This window comes from Carcharhinus amblyrhynchos, chromosome 1 (assembly GCF_965287045.1).
Source record: "Carcharhinus amblyrhynchos chromosome 1, sCarAmb.v2.hapA, whole genome shotgun sequence".
Classification (NCBI taxonomy): Eukaryota; Metazoa; Chordata; class Chondrichthyes; order Carcharhiniformes; family Carcharhinidae; genus Carcharhinus; species Carcharhinus amblyrhynchos.
Genome location: NC_137324.1, coordinates 145569310 through 145590155, shown reverse-complemented (window position 1 = coordinate 145590155; position 20846 = coordinate 145569310). Strand labels below are relative to the sequence as shown.

General features: G+C 42.2%; 1 protein-coding gene across 7 annotated transcripts in view; it reads right to left on the bottom strand.

Moving 5' to 3' along the window:
* The window catches only part of rapgef2b (Rap guanine nucleotide exchange factor 2b), a 438644-nt gene that overhangs the window by 143814 nt on the left and 273984 nt on the right, over positions 1–20846 (bottom strand). For all 7 annotated transcript variants that reach the window (XM_080193478.1, XM_080193477.1, XM_080193480.1 and 4 more), the window contains one exon: positions 8750–8881. In XM_080193478.1, the coding sequence (XP_080049604.1) occupies positions 8750–8881 (132 nt within the window). The remainder of the gene's footprint in view (positions 1–8749; positions 8882–20846) is intronic.

Sequence of the window (20846 nt, the reverse complement as noted above, 5' to 3'; positions counted from 1 at the left end):
TACGAGTGGAACCCCTAACTTAGCCAGATTCAGGGGAGAATAGTGTCAATTTGGTAAACCAATCAGCCTAAGAGCACATCTTTGGGGTGTGGGAGGAAACTGGAGCGCCCGGAGGAAACCCACGCAACCACAGGGAGAATGCGCAAACTCCCACAGACACAGGCCCAAATCCACGTATCTGCACAGCTAGCAGTGCTAGTCACTGAGCTGTTGCGGCGCCCGTCTACCAGTCCAGGATCAAGCACACACACCGACACGAAGTACGAGGCCACTCCCGGAACCTCCAAGAGCAGCCCACGCACGACCCACCGTGTGCATGCCCCTCGTTTGACAACAAGGTGGACTTCCACCAACAAGTCTGCATTTCCGGTGTCTCCCGAGGCTCTGACCCTATTTAATACCCCCTACTATAACCCTCCATCCCCGTTTCGCTCATGTGTCTATCCAAGTAAACCTTAAACGAATCCAACGTTCCTGCCTCCACCACCCTACTCGGTAGCGCATTCCATACCCCCACGACCCTCTGCGTGAAGAACCTTCCTCTCACATCCAAATTATACTTCTCCCCCCTCACCCTTAGATCATGACCTCTCGTAATTGTACCCAGTCTAGGGAGCAGTCTCTCACTATTAACTCTATCTATTCCCTTCAGTATCTTATATACCTCTAGCATGTCTCCCCTCAATCTCCGTCTTTCCAAGGAGAAAAGTCCCAGTTTCTCCAACCTTTCCTCGTAACTCAGTCCCTCCATGCCAGGCAACATCCTGGTAAACCTCCTCTGCACTCTCTCCAGAGTCTCCACGTCCTTCCGGTAGTAAGGTGACCAGAACTGGACACAGTACTCCAAATGCGGTCTAACCAACGTTCTGTACAACTGAAGCATTAGACAGCAGCTCCTATACTCTATACCCCTTCCTATAAAGGCTAGCATTCCGTAAGCTTTCCTCACAACATTCTCCACTTGTATTACAACCTTCATAGACTTGTGAACCTGCACTCCCAGGTCCCTCTGTATTTCTATACTCCTAATCGGTCTACCTTTTATCACATAGTTCCTCTCTGCATTATTCCTTCCAAAATGCATCACCTTGCATTTGTCAGGATTAAATTCCATCTGCCACCTATCTGCCCAATGTACCAACCTATCTATATCCTGTTGTATCACCTGACATTCCACTTCAGCATCCGCCAACCCTGTCATCTTGGTGTGATCCGCAAACTTGCTGATCACACCACTTACGCTCTCTTCCAAATCGTTTATGTGTACTACAAAGAGGAGAGGTCCCAGCACTGAGCCCTGCGGCACACCACTGGTCACTGGCCTCCAGCCCGAAAAAGTCCCCTCAACAACTACCCTCTGTCTCCTATTGCCCAGCCAGTTCTCAATCCACCTAGCTACCTGTCCTTGTATCCCATGTGCCTTAACCTTTTCTACCAGCCTACCATGAGGGACTTTGTCAAACGCCTTACTGAAATCCATATAGACGATATCAACGGCTCTCCCATCGTCAACCGTTTTTGTCACCTCCTCAAAGAATTCTACCAGATTCGTAAGGCAAGACCTCCCTCTAACAAAGCCATGTTGCGTATCCCTAATCATGTCGCAACGCTCCAAATGCTCATACATCCTACCCCTAAGTATTTTTTCCATTAATTTCCCTACCACCGATGTCAAACTCACTGGTCTATAATTTCCAGGGTTATCTCTACTACCTTTTTTAAAAAGCAGTACCACATTTGCTACCCTCCAGTCTTCTGGGACCTCACCTGTGTCCAAAGAAGAGACAAAAATTTGCGCCAGAGGCCCAGCAATTTCATCTTTCACCTCCCTAAGTAGCCTGGGATAAATACCATCAGGCCCCGGAGCTTTATCCGTCTTTACGCTACCTAAAAGCCCTAGCACTTCCTCCCTTGTAATAGATATTTCCTGCCACTGATCCACAGCTCCCTCCAAGACACCGCACGACACCGAACCCATCTCCTTCGTGAATACCGACGCAAAGCATTCATTCAAGAGCTCCCCCATTCCCTCCGACTCAATACATAACTCCCCACTTTTGTCCCTAAGAGGACCAATTTTCCCTCTAACTACTCTCTTGCTCCTAATATATGAATAAAATGCCTTTGGATTTTCCTTGATCCTATCAGCCAAAGCCATTTCATGCCCTCTCTTCGCCCTTCTAACTCCCCTTTTTAGCTCCCTCCTATTCTCTCTATATTCCTCCAGCGCACTCTCCGTACCCAGTTGTTTCGACCTAACATACGCATTCCTCTTCTTCCTCACCAAGTCTTCAATACCTCTTGTAATCCACGGCTCTCTAATCCTACCTTTCCCATCCCTCCGCTTAACTGGAACATGCCTCTCCTACAACATTTTCAGTTTGTCCTTAAAAGCTTCCCACTTGCCAACCGTGGACTTGCCAGCTAACAGTCCCTCCCAATCAGTGTCCTTCAGCTCCCTCCTAATCCGGCTATAGCTCGCCTTCCCCCAGTTCAGCACCCTCCCCTTTGGACGGCACTCATCCCTTTCCATTTTTATCCTAAAGTAGACGGACTTGTGGTCACTGTTAGCCACATGTTCGCCTACCTCAACCTCAACCACCTGCCCCGGCTCATTACCCAACACTAAATCCAGTATAGCCCCTTCCCTAGTCGGGCTAGTTACATACTGCTCTAGGGACCCTTCCAAAACACACTTTACAAACTCCTCACCCTCCGTACCCCCAGCTCTAGGCCCCTTCCAATCCACTCCAGGAAGATTAAAGTCACCCACTACAACCACCTTATTCTGCCTGCACCTATTCAAAATGCCCCTATAAGTGCCTTCCTCCACTGACCTCGGGCTGTTGGGTGGCCTATAGTATACCCCTAGCATTGTAATCTCTCCCTTTTTATTTCTCAACTCCACCCACAGCGACTCAATCCCTAACTCCTCCATATTGTCCTCCCTCTGCACTACTGTGATGTTCTCCTTTACTAACAGTGCCACCCCTCCACCTCTCTTCAACCCTCCTCTGTCACACCTAAAACACTTATACCCAGGAACATTCAGCTGCCAGTCCTGCCCTTCACGTAACCACGTCTCTGTTACAGCCACCACATCTAACTTCCTCATAAACATCAAGGCCCTAAGCTCATCCGTTTTTCCTGTCACACTCCTTGCACTGAAACAGACACAGTCCAACCCACCAGTGTCCCTCAGAACCTCCTTCTTCCTGATAATTTTCCTTTCACCCAACTCTCTCCCAGCCATATCCTGTTCTTACGAGAGTGTCTTTTAGCATCGGTAGGTGTCTGTTGCTATCCTCCTCATCTGAGCGGATCATATGTATACGGAGGGTTGAGCGTAGGGTATAGCTTCTTTAATGCATTTAGGGCGGAAGGTGAAGTGGAGCATCGTGAGGTTAGCCATGACCAACTTCCGCACACGAGGACAGCCTCAACGGGGATCTTAGTTTTGGGTCTCACTATCTGTAACCCACATGACTTGCCTGGGCTTGCAAAATCTCACTAACCGTCCTGACTGGAGACAATACACATTTCTTTGACCTGTGCTTAACCCTCCATCCACTCATATTGTCTGTACTTTAAGACTTGATTACCTGAAAAGAGTCGCAATTCCAACCATTATCTTGTAAATTGAGTTTGTGTCTATATATGCCATTTGTAAATACAACTCCTCACTCACCTGAAGAAGGAGTGACACTCCGAAAGCTTGTGCTACTAAATAAACCTGTTGGATTTTAACCTGATGTTGTGAGATTATTTACTATGCTTACCCCGGTTCAACACCGGCATCTTCACACTGTGGGAGTAAAGCAGAGCACCCAGAGGGAACTCATGCAGACACAGGGAGAACATGCAAACTCTATACAATTACACAAGGCTAGAATTGAACCTGGATCCCTGATGCTGAGAGGCAGCGGCACTAACGCTATGCCAATCAAATGTTAGAGTCTTTCAACAAATTTATATGAGATATGTCAAGGATTTGCCTAGCAGCAAAGTTAACAGGAATTCAGTGTGAAAGATAGAAATCTGCTTAGCAACAGTAACAGCATTTCCAGGGGTAGGCAAGTTTCTAAAATTGATCAGGGCATTTGAGAGCATTTAACAATAATCAGATTTGAATTGCTCAAGAAAAGGATATTTACATTATTTAGGTGTCTGCTATAGAAATGTTAAATTCCACAAGCAGAAACAGTTTACTTAAATGACTGATGATTCAGGGCTATAGAAATGCTAAGCACTACAAAAGGAAAGAATTTGACAGCTGGCTCTCGAGTCTGAAACAATAAAAGGAAACAGTGTAACTGTCACTTCCCTCAGAAGCAGACAGGCAGGCAGTCAACATCTCACAACTCCACATCTCACACAGCCAGTCCACAACTCACATCCAGTAGGACCCATTTCACAGTCAAGGGCTCTTGTAACACCTTTTGCTGTTCAGAGATGCTATATTTTTGCATTTAAGTCTTAGAGTCAAGACACTGCAGGAAAGCTTTGTAAAGGCAATTCAAGTATCTTCGCTGGACTAGCAAAAGGCACTTCCCAGGCTTGATCATCAGCCCTGTATTGTGTAGCAACTATAAACAGGATTTGACTAACATATTTAATTTGGATGTTGTTTGGGAAAGGGAAGTCTTAGTGAGTTCAGGGATCCTGGATATATTTTGGAACAAGGGATAATTTCAACATAAACTGCGTGGACGTTAGTTATTCATGACATCAGCCATTCCAAGACCAATGTCTTGGAATATTGTAGCCCTTTTTGTTAGGTATTTTTCTTTTACGTTAATAAATATTCTTTAATAATTGTTTATATGACCAGGTCCTTACAAGGCTTTTATGTAACACCTCACAATATCCCAAAGAACTATCAACCACCATGAACTGGTGTTTCAAGTCGGAACAACTTTACAGGTAACATCAGCACGGTTCGTGATGCATGGAAGATAAAGTGCAGTATTTGAAGTAAAACAATTAATGCTTTATAATGTTTCATCACTGTTTTGTTTTTCAGGTAAGTATTTATACCCCTGTTGTTCACACATTTGTGGTTACGTATTCTAGCATAATTCTATAATCCAGAGAATTCCAAAACGCAGCAATGATTTGATCCCAAACATTCCATACCGGAGAGATTACAGTGTACTAAAATACATTAAGAATATTATATAAGAACATAAGAAATAGGAGCAGGAGTAGGCCATCTAGCCCTTCGAGTCTGCCCTGCCATTCAATAAGATCATGGCTGATCTGTCGTGGCTCAGTTCCACATTCCCGCCCTCTCCCCATAACCCTTAATCCCCTTGCTTATCAAAAACCCATCAACCCGCGTCTTAAAAATATTTAGCGAGGCAGCCTCCACCACTTCAACGGGCAGAGAATTCCAGAGATTCACCACCCTTTGAGTGAAGAAGTTCCTCCTCAACTCTGTTCTAAACCACCCCCCCCCCTTTATCTTGAGGCTGTGCCCCCTAGTCCTACTGTCCTTTCTGAGCGGGAAGAGTCTCTCCACCTCTATCCTATCCATCCCATTCATCATCTTATATGTCTCAATGAGATCTCCCCTCATTCTTCTAAACTCCAACGAGTACAAGCCTAGTTTATTCAGCCTCTCCTCATAGCTCAAACCCCTCAACTCTGGTATCAGCCTAGTAAACCTCCTCCGCACTCCCTCCAAGGCCAAAATATCCTTGCGTAAGTGCAGCGACCAAAAGTGCACACAGTACTCCAGCTGCGGCCTCACCAATGCCCTATATAGCTGCAGCAAGACCTCCCTACTTTTATATTCAATCCCCCTCGCTATGAAGGCCAGCATCCCATTAGCCTTCCTGACCACCTGCTGCACCCACAGGCTGGGTTTTTGCGACTCGTGCACAAGGACCCTGAGGTCCCTCTGCACCGTCACCTGCTGCAGTATGATTACATACAAATCAAATGGATTTTCGTATGGCAGCTTAAAGTTTACACCTTTAGGATCCAAATCAAACAAAACTTTTTTAAAAATTCATCCTTTTTTTTAATTACACAATTTGAAGAGACAATAGTATGAAAACTCAGGACAAAAAAGTCAAACGTGAATTTAAAAATGAACTCTTTCAACAATCAACGGCAGTAACTATTTAGCATTAACAAGTTCAAAAAAGGGGAAGTTGTGTCAATATCACCCACCGCCCCCATCCTTTTGAATGTTACATTTTTCACCTCAGACAATAAATACTGAATATAAACTAGGGATGATATAGTAAACGATAGACAATAATTATTAAAGTTTAAGAATGGGGCTGTAACTGATGAGAAAAAGAGAATGGGCTAGAAACTAAGTATAATTCATCCACATAAATGAACAGTAGTACCAGTAACTCATCTTTAACAAATATAGTATAGGTACAGCCTAAGTTTATGCAATTAAGTTGCAGTTGGATGAGGTTGTTACAATTTTTCACAATACAGAATAAAGAATGGAGATTCAACAAGGACCACCTCACTATGCATTTTGTACAACTAAAACAAGCTGCCATAATAGTAGCTCATAGTGAAATCCATACTACTGCAGAATAAACAGAAGGAAGCTGTCATACTGTGAGGCGAGCATATTCTGGATCACTGCTGGTACCTAAAAAGAACATTGTTGTTTCATGCTGGTGTAGCTCTCCTGAAATTGGGCCTAAGCCACACTGTTACTGCATTGCAGCAAAGACTGTATTGTGCCTAACAGTGTATCTGATCCGAATGTTAATTTCAGACACTGGAAGACAACAGAAAAAAAATGCTAATAGTGATCCTGTATTTCTGCACCATCACTCGGATACAATATGGGCACACCTTAACGGTCCCTGAAGTAGCTTAAGTTATTTCCCATCAACTTGGGTTGATACAGACCAAAAAAAGTGAAAACATGTTTTGATGCATATGGTTATTTCGTAAGTGTCAAGAAAGGGAAATACATTTTATTACAAATATTAGATCATGGACTGATGTCAATGCAAATACAAACCCTAGTCCTCAAATGAATACAACCTTGAGTTATTTATTATGATAGTGTATTTCAGCCATTAAAATATTGTCAGTTCCAATTGTCCACAATAATGCATATTTCAAGTCCGAGACACTAATCAAAATATTACAATGTTGTAAAATGTCAATGTTGTAAAATGTCAATGTTGTAAAATGTCAATGCAGTAAAATGTCAATGCAAAAGATAAGAAGAGTTTGCAATTAGCCGGAAGTGCCTAGTAGATGATTCTCCTCCGGACCCCACCATCATAGAATCTTCAGCCAATTCGATTAATTCACATGATATCAAAAAGAGGAACAGTGGAAACAGCTTCTTAAGCTCCAGAACTAGATGTGGCCTTGCCATACGGTGCCAGAATGGCCACAACATTGACGGCTGGCCAACAATGTGGAATATTGCCCAGGCACTTACTGCTCAAAAAAGAAACATCTGATCTGGTCAATTTCCACACCATTTGACTACTCTCAGCCATTGGAAAAATGATAGAAAGAGACATTGACAAGCTGTATTGACTCAATGATAACCTGCTCACCACGGAACAGTTTGGGTTTTGCCAGGAGCATGATTCAAAGCCTCATTTTAGTCTCGGTCCAAACTTGGATCAAAGAGCTGAATTCAATAGGAGAGGCGAGCACAAGTAACCATTTGGAAATAATGAGCCCTAAGTCAATGGGAATTATGGGGGGAAACCTCCATTGGCTAGAGTCACAAAGGAAGATTGTGGCTATTGAAGGCCCCTTAAAATGATGGCCATGAAATGACTTCAAGCAGGCCACTGAGATTGGCCTATTGGAGTATGAACTCTCTGATTAAGGATCCAATTGATGGGCCAAGACAGGAGTCTTTGCCTTGTACTTAACCAGGAGCGTCAGTTCCTTTGACATCCCTAGAGATAGACTGCTAACTATTCGCATTCTGTGTACTGCTGTTAGAGTTTGTAATTAAGGGGATTTTGATGAAGAGACCTCTGCCTCCAAAGACGTGTTAGAGGTCCCATGAAATTTCTGCTGGGGCCAACCATCTTCAATTGCTTCAATTACTTTGTTTCCATCTTAAGGTCAGCAACAAAGACTTTCACAGGTGATTGCAAAAAAATTCAATTCAATTTAAAACTTCTCTGATAATGAAGCCGTGCCTGCACACAGCAAGATCTGGACAATATTCAGGTTTAGGCTCATAATTGGCAAGCAATAGTCACACCACACAAGTGCCAGGTAATGACTATCTCCAATGAGAGAACACTTAACCATCTCTTCTTGATATTCAATGGCATTATATTGCTTAAACTCCTACCATCAACATCTTGGGGAATTACCACTGTCTAGAAATGACTAGATTGTGACTACAAGAGTAGGACAGAAAATGGGAATCCTGCAGCAAGTATCTCACTCCCGACTCTCAAAATCTTATTCACTATTTACAAGGCACAAATTAGGAGTATTCCTCACTCATCTGGATGAGTGCAGCTCCAACAAAATACAAGAAACTCAACATCAATCCAAGACAAGACAGCTAGTTTGACAGGGAACCAATCCACCACTTTAGACATCAAGTCAGTTTCATCATTTCTTCTAGCTCTACCCAGAACTAAAAGTAACTTTTCCTCTACACAGACACGTGATCACATTGATGATGTTTCTTTAAGGTCAAAAAGTAATGATAATATTTATTAAGTGTGCCTTTCTGAATCATTCATACAATGCATTTTCATTAAAAAAAATTTACCTGATAAAGGTCAGATAAGCTGCTGCTACCAGAGTCACTGGTGATGCTACATCCTGAATGGCTGGAGGAAACGTGAGTGACCTGTGGATGGAGGTTATCTGTGAGATGTAATTTGGTGAAATCTGCAGGAAGCTGTGCAAGGGGAAAGGATAAAGAAACATAAAACTGAGAGATTGAAATTATTCAACTTCTTCATTTCTAGTAAAATAATACTATGTCATACCAATGTGGCATGCAACAAAATTCCACATTAAATTTTATATACATTTAAAATTTAAAAAAAATTTAGCTAAAGAGTCAAATCGGTGTTGCAAGTTTAAATATCCTAACACAACTGCAAGTCTATTGCAGATATAGATATAGCATTAAGACATCGTTACTTTTTGTTCTCACTTGAAATGGTTAAAATTAAATTCTCTAAATGAGAATCAAATTGTAAACATTGAAATAAAGAACAAATACACTATCAGTTTATACCATAACAAGTTTTATCAATTGATCCTGTTTCCTTGAAAAATTGGCAAGGGCAATCAGCAATGTTCAAGGCAAATGAAAAAACTATTAAGAGTCATTACAGCACAGATGGAGTCCGTGCTGGCTTTATCACTGTAGCCCTGCAAGTTTATTTGCTTCAAATGCCCATCCAATTGCCTTTAGAAATCATTAAATCAGGCTGTTCTCTCACGATGTGAGTGTTCCAGGTCAATACCTTTCAGTGCATAAAAATAGTTCCTCTCATCCCCTGCATCCGTGGCCTAAAATCTTAAATTTGTATCCCCTGGTTTTATACCACCACCAAATGGGAGGAGTTTCCTTTGTCTGCCATATCCAAACTTGTCAACAACTTGAACACCTCTATCAATTCACTAATCTCATTTGCTCTTAGGACAATATCAGCTTCTCCAATTTAAGCTTACAGCTGAAATCCCCCATTCCAGAAATATTCTGGTAAATCTACTCTGCATCTACTCAAGGAAGATTCATGTGATTTCCTAGAAGTGTAATGACCAGAACTGGAAGCGATACTCTCGTTGTGGCCTCGCTAGAGCTTTATAAAAGTTTAGCATAATTTCTTTGCTTTTGTAGCCATCAGCCAGTATCTTACGACTTTGCTTGGGTGAGACTCATAACATCCCACCTGAGACCAACGGAGAATTCCGTTCTGCGACCACCCCGATTTCGGGGCAGACATGGCAGTAAAATTCTGGCCATCATCTCACAATTCTGTACTAAATTTCATGTGCCACTTCTTTGGCCATTTTGCTAGCCTGTGTGTGTCCTGTGGCAGGCAATATGCATCATTCTCACTTTTTGCCACACTTTCAAGTTTGGCATCATCAATCAATTTTGAAATTTTATACTGTATTCCAATCTCCAAGTTATTTACAAATATAAAAATGCAGTGCCAGCACTGAACTTTGGGGAACATCACTGTCTACCATTCTGCAAACCACCATTTATGACAAATCATTTATTTCTGTCCTCAAGCCATTTTGTTTTTATCCAAGGTGACAGTGACTCAACCATTTCATGAGCTTCAATTTTGTTAAATAACTTTTTCTGTGATACTTTGTTAAATGCTTCCTTAAAATCCATACTCATAACATTCATTGCAATCTCTTCATCAAAAATCTCAGCTACTCCATACAAAAAAATTAATTAGAATGCCTTTTATACATTTGTGCTGACCCTCCTTAATTAAAGAAAATTACTCCAATTTCCTGATTATTGTTTCTAAAGCCTTACCTACCACATTTCCCAATTCTCGAGGCAAATTAGGAATTTATGGAAAGTCATTCCATTATCTCCAATCCCACTCATTTAGCAACCTTGGATGAGAGCCAACCAGTCCAGATGATTTATCCACTCAGCCAGCCTTTCCAAAACATTCTGTGCATTTATTTTACTTGATCCATTATCTCCACCATCTCTACTTTCCAATATTTTATTAGTATCCTAATCTTTAGTGAAAACCAATACAGAATACTCTTAAGGATTCTGGTTTTGTTTTGTGCCAAGGTTTCTATTAGCTTCACTATCGGTAACAGAACACTTCTGTGTCTTACTACTTGCTTACTGCTTGAAAGCTGACAAAAAATATTTGGGTTCCCCTTTACGTTGACTGCCATTCTGTTCTCATTTTCTCTTTGCCAGCATTTTCCTTTTCACTTCCAGTCATAACTTATTATATTTGGCCTGGCTCTTGCTTGAAGAATTCACCAAGTATGCATTGTACACCACTTTTTGTTTCATCATTCTCTATCTCCCTCATCAACGAAGGTACCCTAATTTTTGTTCCCTTATCACCCTTGCTGGAATATACCTACACTGCATCTGAAACATTGCCTTAAACATCATCTATTGTTCTATTACTATTTTGCCCACCAGTCCCTGCTTCCATTTTGCCCTCCTTCAGTTTAGGAGTTAGACTTTAGATTGGTCCTTGCTCTTCTTCGTCATTAATTTAAACCTCATGACACAATGATAACTCTTACCTAAGTGTTTCCACATCATTTGGTCAATCTCACCTTCCAATCCCGGAGCCAGCAATATTCAGAAATACATAAACAGGAGTAGTCCGTAAGTCCTGTTGAGCTTTTCAATATAATGACTGACCTTGGGCTTCCACATTTTGTTTCCATATCCACTATCCCTTGAGGTATCAAAAATCTATCTACCCAAAGGATAGGTGATATGGAAACAAAATGTTGAAGCTCAAGATCAGTCATCATCATATCGAAAGGCTCAACAGACGTTATGGACTGCTCCTGTTTATGTTTTCCTGAGCGTTGCTGGATCTGCTGAGATATCAAAAATCTATCTATCACAGTCTTAAAAAATATTCCATCTATAACTCTGGGGAGAGAATGCCAAAGATTCACAGCTCTTAAGTGAAGAAATTCCTCTTCTGGGTTATCTTTGTTATAGATTGCACAACCAGCAGGAACAAATCTCTCACCGTCTACACTATTAAGCCCCTTCAAAATCTTGTATATTTCAATGAGAGTATCTGTCATTCTTTTAAATTCCATTAAATAGACCCAATTTACTCAGCCTCTCAATATAGGGCAACCATCTCATCCCAGAGACAAGTCCAGTGAACTTTTGTTGTATGGGCTCCAATACAAGTATATCTACCTTACTCAAAATTCTTGATGTAGTTTCACCAAAGCCCTGTACAGGTGTAGAAAATGATCTATATTCTTTATGCACCAATCCCCTTGCAACAAAGGCCAATATATAATTTGATTTCAAAATTTCTCAAACTTGCAACTCACCCAAGTCTTTCCAGACATGCTTTATGCCTTTTAAAAAATATTCTGCTTTTTTATTCTTACTTCCTTATGTTGTACTCCATCTGCCATCTTTTTGCCCACATACTTAAAATACTAAAGTTGCTTTGCAATCACTTTTGAATCCTCCGAATCTGCGTTCCCACCATGTTTTGTATCATCAGCAAACCTGACACAAACTCTGTCCCTTCATCAAAATTACTATAGAATGTAAATGGCTAAGACCCAACAGTGAAACTTGTTAGTCTTCACTAGACACAGCGTGCCAACTTGAAAATGCCCTTTCCATTCCTACTCTATGCTTTAACTCATTCTCTGTTCATGCTTATCCCCAAACTCCATGTGCTCTTATCTCGTGAATTAACCTTTAGTAATGGCATCTCATCAAACGCTTTTTGGAAATCCAATCATAATTCATCTACTGGTTTACCTTTAGTTATATCCTCAAAAAAAAACCCAATAAATTTGTCAAACAGGATTTACCTTTCAACAGATATTGTTGACTTGTTCTAATCATAATATGTTTTTCGAAGTGCCTTAATTATAGATTCCAACACTTTCCCAATGACTGTTAATTAGCCCTCCCTTCTTGAATAGTGATGTTACATGCGCAAACTTTCTATCTGCTTGACCATTCTAGAATCTAAGGAATTTTGGAAGATCATAGCTAACACATCCACTATCTCTGCAGCGATCTCTTTTAGAAGGCAGAATACAGAAGGGGTCCTTCGGCCCACTGAGTCTGCACCAGCTTTCCGAAAGAACATCTTACCCAGGCCCCACCCCCACAACATTTACCACGGCCATTCCACCTAAACTGCGTACATTTGGACACTGGATGGAAACTGGAACACCCTGAAGAAACTCACGCAGACACAGTCAGAACATGCAAATTCCACACAGTCACCCAAGGCCGCATTCTAACCTAGGCTACTACCACTATGCTATCTTTTTAGAGCAAAAGGATGCAGGTCCAGGGCATGCATTGTATTTTAGCCAAAGTTTCACCAGTATGTTTTCTTTGCTGATATTAATTACCTTAATCATTTTCTTAAACCGTAGATTACACTTTGATTCTGGTATGAAACATATGAAACACCCAGCGGGTGGTGAGGGATTGGAATGCCCTGCCTGCTGCAGTTGTAAATGCGTCTAGTTTGAGGGCGTTTAAGAGATCTCTGGATAGGTTTATGGACGAAAAGGGATTGGTATAGGCTAGTGGGTCATTGTTTTTGTAACTGGTCGGCGCAACATCGTGGGCCGAAGGGCCTGTTCTGCGCTGTAATGTTCTATGTTCTATGTTCTATGTGTCTTCAAGTTTGAAGACAGAAATAAAATATTTGTTCCATGTCACTGTCACATCCCCATGATAATTTCTCCTGTCTCTGCATCTAAGGGACCAAAATTTATTTCAGCTACTCTTTCCTTCTTTCTTTCTTTGTTAATTGTAAAACGGTTAATTTTTAAAAATACAGTTGGCTAGGTTACTTTCATATTCTATTATTTCCTTTCTATTAAATCTTTGCTGGCCCATTGCCAGCTTAGAACATCGCACCATCATAAACCACTTCTATTAATTTAATACTCCCATTAAACTTCTTATTAAGGTAGAGATGGATTTTTCTTGCTGCGTTTTTGTTTTTCAACGTATCTTGGTTGAACATTTTGAATTGTTTAAATGTTTCCTGTTGTTTATTCACCACCAAACCTTTTAACCTATTTACCCAATCTATCTTAACCAGTTCCCTCTTCAAGCCTATGTAATTGGCTTCAAGTGATTGCTATTGGGTTATGTAGTTTTCAAATTATGAAACTGGGGAATTTAGTTGTATTATTATTTTTAAATGGTTATTTTACTGTGACATTATTAATTAATCCTACCTCATTCCACAATACTAGATCGAAAAAGCTTGATCCCTAGCTATTTTCACAATTTACTGCTGCAGAAAACTGTCACTAAATGCATGCTACATACTCATTTTCTTTTGCCAATTTGATTGGTCCAGTCAATGTGGAGATTAAAGTCCCCACAACTGCTACATAGCGTTTATTACAAGCTCCAACAATATCTTATTTAATGTTCTAACTGAAAAGATAACCATTGTTAAGGGCCTTTAAACTACTCCACCATTTTTTTCTGCACTGACTCTCTGAAATAAAATCTTATCCTGGCCCAGATGACATCAGCCCTATTCCCATTACCCCACACGTTTACCATGGCTAATCCACCTAATTTACACATTTTTGGACTGTGGAGGAAACCAAAGGATACCAAAACACAGAGGAAACCCATGCATACACAGGGAGAACATGCAAACCACACACAGACATTCACCCAAAGTAGAATCAAACCCAGGTCCCTGGTGCTATGAGGCAGTCCTCATCATTGTGCCATTACGCCACCCACCTTCTTTTCCATTCAGCCTGTCTAGTCAAAATGTTGCATATTCTGGAATATCTACTTCCTAACCTTGGCCATCTTGTAATCATGTCTCCATAATTGTGATTACATTCAACCATTTATTTCTATTTATACCACTAGTTCATTTATCTTATTACACTCTTCTCATTAAAAAAAGACTTCTGTTTCAATTATTTGTCACTATTTTCTGCTCTGCACTACATTCTTACTCTCTGATGCACTACTACTGTTAAACACCACCTCTTCTTACTCCACTCAGCTTGTCCTTACCTACATCTTATGCTTATCTGATGTCTGATAGTGGATGCCTTAGTGATTATTTTCCAAACCTTGCTGGATTCCGGGGAAGTGCCAGAAGATTGGAAAACGGCTAATGTTACGCCACTGTTTAAAAAGGGTAGCAGGCAAAAGGCAGGGAATTATAGGCCGGTTAGTTTAACGTCTGTTCTGGGAAAAATGCTTGAATCCGTAATCAAAGAGGAAATAGCAAGGCATCTTGACAAGAATTGTTTGACAGAGCAGACGCAGCACGGATTCGTTAAGGGGAAGTTGTGTCTGACGAATTTATTGGAATTCTATGAGGATGTGTCTAGTGCAGTGGATGGAGGCGAACCGGTGGATGTGGTGTTTCTCGATTTTCAGAAGGCGTTTGATAAGGTGCCGCACAAAAGGTTGTTACAGAAGGTTAGGGGGCATGGAGTTGGGGGTAAGGTGTTAGCGTGGATAGGGGATTGGCTGTCAAATAGGAGGCAGAGAGTGGGTGTCAATGGGTGCTATTCGGATTGGCGGTTGGTGACTAGTGGAGTGCCCCAGGGATCGGTGCTGGGGCCTCAGCTATTTACCATTTATATAGATGATCAGGAGGAGGGAACCGAGTGTAAGGTGTTGAAATTTGCTGATGACACAAAGATAAGTGGAACAGCAAATTGTGCGGAGGGTATAGAAAGTCTGCAGAGGGATCTAGATAGGCTGAGCGAGTGGGCGAGGACCTGGCAGCTGGAATACAATGTTGGCAAGTGTGAGGTTATCCACTTTGGTAGGAATAATAGTAGGAAGGACTACTACTTACAGGGCGAAAAGCTGTAGCATGCAACGGTGCAGAGGGACCTGGAGGTCCTTGTACATGAGTCGCAAAAACCCAGCCTACAGGTGCAGCAGGTGGTCAGGAAGGCTAATGGGATGCTGGCCTTCATAGCCAGGGGGGATTGAATATAAAAGTAGGGAGGTCTTGCTGCAACTGTACAGGGCACTGGTGAGGCCGCAGCTGGAGTACTGTGTGCAGTTTTGGTCGCCGCACTTGCGCAAGGATATTTTGGCCTTGGAGGGAGTGCAGAGGAGGTTCACTAGGCTGATACTGGAATTGAGGGGGTTGAGCTATGAGGAGAGGCTGAATAGACTGGGTCTGTACTCGTTAGAGTTTAGAAGGATGAGGGGGGATCTTATTGAGACGTATTACAGGAATAACAGATGTGTCGAGTATAGGGCTAACGGGAGGACTTTGAATAGTGCGGATGAACAGAGGGATCTAGGTGTATGTGTACATAGATCCCTGAAAGTTGGGAATCAAGTAGATAAGGTTGTTAAGAAGGCATACGGTGTCTTGGCGTTTATTGGTAGGGGGATTGAATTTAGGAGTCGCAGCGTCATGTTGCAACTGTACACAACTCTGGTGCGGCCGCACTTGGAGTACTGTGTGCAGTTCTGGTGCCCACATTACAGGAAGGATGTGGAGGCTTTGGAGCGGGTACAGGATGTTGCCTGGTATGGAGGGAAGGTCCTATGAGGAGAGACTGAGGGATTTGGGTTAGGGTGTTAGCGTGGATAGAGGATTGGTTGTCAAATAGGAGGCAGAGAGTGGGGGTCAACGGGTGCTATTCGGATTGGCGGATGGTGACTAGTGGAGTGCCCCAGGGGTCGGTGCTGGGGCCTCAGCTATTTACCATTTATATAGATGATCTGGAGGAGGGAACCGAGTGCAGGGTGTCGAAATTTGCTGATGACACCAAGATTGGGGGAAAGGCAAATTGTGCGGAGGGTGTGGAGAGTCTGCAGAAGGATCTAGATAGGCTGGGCGAATGGGCCAGGAAATGGCAAATGGAATTTAATGTTGGCAAGTGTGAGGTGGTCCACTTTGGTAGGAATAATGGCAGGAAGGATTATTACTTACGTGGCGAAAAACTGGAGCAGGCGACGGTGCAGAGGGACCTCGGGGTCCTTGTGCATGAGTCACAAAAACCCAGCTTGCAGGTGCAGCAGGTGGTCAGGAAGGCAAATGGGATGCTGGCCTTCATAGCGAGGGGGATTGAATATAAAAGTAGGGAGGTCTTGCTGCAGCTGTATAGGGCATTGGTGAGGCCGCAGCTGGAGTACTGTGTGCAGTTTTGGGCGCCGCACCTGCGCAAGGATATTTTGGCCTTGGAGGGAGTGCAGAGGAGGTTTACTAGGCTGATACCGGAGTTGAGGGGATTGAGCTATGAGGAGAGGCTGAATAAACTAGGCTTGTACTCGTTAGAGTTTAGAAGAATGAGGGGAGATCTCATTGAGACGTATAAGATGATGAATGGGATGGATAGGATAGAGGTGGAGAGACTCTTCCTGCTCAAAAAAGACAGTAGGACTAGGGGGCACAGCCTCAAGATAAAGGGGAGGCGGTTTAGAACGGAGTTGAGGAGGAACTTCTTCACTCAAAGGGTGGTGAATCTCTGGAATTCTCTGCCCGTTGAAGTGGTGGAGGCTGCCTCGCTAAATATTTTTAAGAAGCGGGTTGATGGGTTCTTGATAAGAGAGGGGATTAAGGGTTATGGGGAGAGGGCGGGAAAGTGGAACTGAGCCACGACAGATCAGCCATGATCTTATTGAATGGCGGGGCAGGCTCGAAGGGCTAGATGGCCTACTCTTGCTCCTATTTCTTATGTTCTTATGAAAGAAGGCGGCTAAGAGGGGATCTTATTGAAACATATGAGATGATTAAAGGTTTAGATAGGGTGGATAGTGATAGCCTTTTTCCTCGGATGGAGAAAGCTAGCACGAGGGGGCATGGCTTTAAATTAAGGGAGGGTAGTTATAGGACGGATGTCAGGGGTAGGTTCTTTACCCAGAGGGTGGTGAGGGATTGGAATGCCCTGCCTGCTGCGGTTGTAAATGCGCCTAGTTTGGGGGCGTTTAAGAGACCCGTGGATAGGTTTATGGACGAAAAGGGATTGGTTTAGGTTAGTGGGTCATTGTTTTTTAACTGGTCGGCGCAACATCGTGGGCCGAAGGGCCTGTTCTGCACTGTAGTGTTCTATGTTCTCTAAGATGATGAAAGGGATGGATAGGGTAGAGGTGGAGAGATTCTTCCCGCTCAGAAAGGACAGCAGGACTAGAGGGCACAGCCTCAAGATAAAGGGGGGGCAGTTTAGAACAGAGTTGAGGAGGAACTTCTTCACTCAAGGGGTGGTGAATCTCTGGAATTCTCTGCCCGTTGAAGTGGTGGAGGCTTCCTCGCTAAATATATTTAAGACGCGGGTAGACAGGTTTTTGGTAGGCAAGGGGATTAAGGATTATGGGGAGAAAGCGGGAAAGTGGAACTGAGCCACTTCAGATCAGCCATGATCTTAATGAATGGTGGGGCAGGCTCGAAGGGCTAGATGGCCTACTCCTGCTCCTATTTCTTATGTTATGTTCTTATGTGTCAACTTTTATGTTTGGATTTCTAAATTTCTCTTCATTGAAACCTCTGATCTGTTTTTGTAGCCACAGTATTTATATGGCTAATTCAGTCAGTTTCTGATTAATGGCAACCCCCAGGATGCTGACAGTGGGAGATTCAGCAATGATAATGCAACTTAATGACAAGGGGAGATTGTTAGATTCTTGTGTGTCTTCATTTATCTAAACCTATGGTGAGCCTTTATTCCCTTCTTCTTCACAAGCTGTTTTCTCTGAAGTGCACCTTATACTATTCTTACACTATTCTCTTCAAGTACTCCCTGTGATAATGAGTCTTACATTATCACAATACTGAGTAAAAAAGTTTCTTCTGAATTCCATATTCAATTCTTACACTGATGACCTCTAGCTGTCAGAAAAAAAACATTCTTTCTGCGGCCACTCTTATCAAAACCTGTAATTTTAACACCTATATGATGTCACCCGTAGCCATTCTTTTTCATGAGAAAAGCCCAGCCTATCAATAATTTCTTAATATGCATACTCAAACATTTCTGGTATCATCTTTGCAAACCTTCTTTCATGTCCTCTCCATTGCCTCCACTTCCTTTCTTTAAACTAGAACTGCATGTACTACTTTAGTTGTGATCTAACTGAAGTTCAGTGCAAGTTTAGCCTAACTGCCTTACTTTTCAATTCTATTTCTCAATAGATAACGCTTTTTTAAAGCGTAAAGCATAACACTTTTTTATGGTCTTGCAAACCTGTGACGTCACATTAAGCAATTCCTTTATTTATATTTGAATTCTCTTTGTTCCTTTACCCCACCTATACTCAAATCCTTCAATTATTCTTTGTACCCCTCGCGTTCATCTGTGTTGAACTTCATTTGCCAATTATTTGCCCATTCTGAAAGTTTATTAATGCCATTCTGCAATATGTTGCAGGCGTCCTTGGAATTTTTTCCAAAGTCAAAATTATGAATGTAAATTGTGAACAGCAGTGATCCCTGCATTTAGTCTTGTAGAACTGCATTTCTCACCCTCTGCCATTCTGAATAACTTAACTTTTATTCTCACTCTCTGCCTTCTGCTAGCCAGCCAGCAGATGCATTCTCCCACTCGTCCCTCAACTTCAAGAATTTATAATGAGGTACTTTATCAAAGGTCCTTTGAAAATCCAGATAAATTTCATCTACTGCATTACCATTGTCTCATTGTTCTGTTATCTCCTTAAAAGATTAAGTAAGGTTGCTCAAGGAAGATTGTTCCTTTTGAAATCCATGCTAACTATTCATTATTATATTTTTGTTTTCTAGATGTTCTTCCTGTCTTTTCTTTAATGGTGATTTCATTATTTTCTAACCATTTAAGTTAAGCTGACAGATGTATAATTCTTCGGACATACTCTTTCTGCTTACTTAAATATGGGAATTACATTTTCTGTCCTCCAGTCTTCTGACACTACACTTTTAACCAACAAATTTTTAGATATAGGCAGTAGAGACTATGCTATCTCTTCTCTTAAGTTAGTTCAAAACACATGGGTGCAATCCATCTGGGCCAGAGCTTTATCCTCCTTGAATTTAATTCGCTCATTCAACACATCCTTTTTTAAACTTTAAATCTACTTACCTCCTTGCTCATCTCATCACTCAATATCATGACTACCTGTTCTATCACCTTTTGTTAGATGACAAAATACAGCAATAATTTAAGATTTTTGTTATCTCCCTATTGTTACGTTACCTGTTGTATTAGAGTCATAGAGGTTTACAGCACGGAAACAGGCCCTTTGGCCCAACTTGTTCATGCCGTCCTTTTTTTTCAAACCCATAAACTAATCCCAGTTGTCCCTCTAATACTATGGCTGTCCCAGTCAATGTTGGGAAAATTAAAATCTCCGACTATTTACCACCCTATTTTTCTTGGAGCTATCTGTAATCTGCTTACATATTTGCTCCTCAATTTCCCGCTGACTGTTTGGGGGCCTATAGTACAATCCTATCAAAGAGATTTCTTATTTCTCAGTTCTACCCATATAGAACAAAGAACAAAGAACAAAGAACAACCCAGCACGGGAAACAGGCCCTTCGGCCCAACGAGTCCGCGCCGTCGCATCCTCCTACACCTATTCTACCCTGTATGTATGTGAGTGGAACCCCTAACTTAGCCAGATTCAGGGGAGAATAGTGTCAATTTGGTATACCAATCAGCCTAAGAGCACATCTTTGGGGTGTGGGAGGAAACCGGAGCGCCCGGAGGAAACCCACGCAACCACAGGGAGAATGCGCAAACTCCCACAGACACAGGCCCAAATCTATGTATCTGCACAGCTAGCAGTGCTAGTCACTGAGCTGTTGCGGCGCCCGTCTACTGGTCCAGGATTAAGCACACACACCGACACGAAGTACTAGGCCACTCCCGGAACCTCCAAGAGCAGCCCACGCACGACCCACCGTGTGCATGCCCCTCGTCTGACAACAAGGTGGACCGACACCTGCAGAATAAAAAGACAAAAACGTTAACATGTAATTCTACATTTCCGGTGTCGTCCTGAGGCTCTGACCCTATTTAATACCCTCTACTATAACCCTCCATCCTTGTTTCGCTCATGTGTCTATCTAAGTAAACCTTAAACAAATCCAACGTGCCTGCCTCCACCACCCTACTTGGTAGCGTGTTCCATACCCCCACGACCCTCTGCGCGAAGAACCTTCCTCTCATATCCA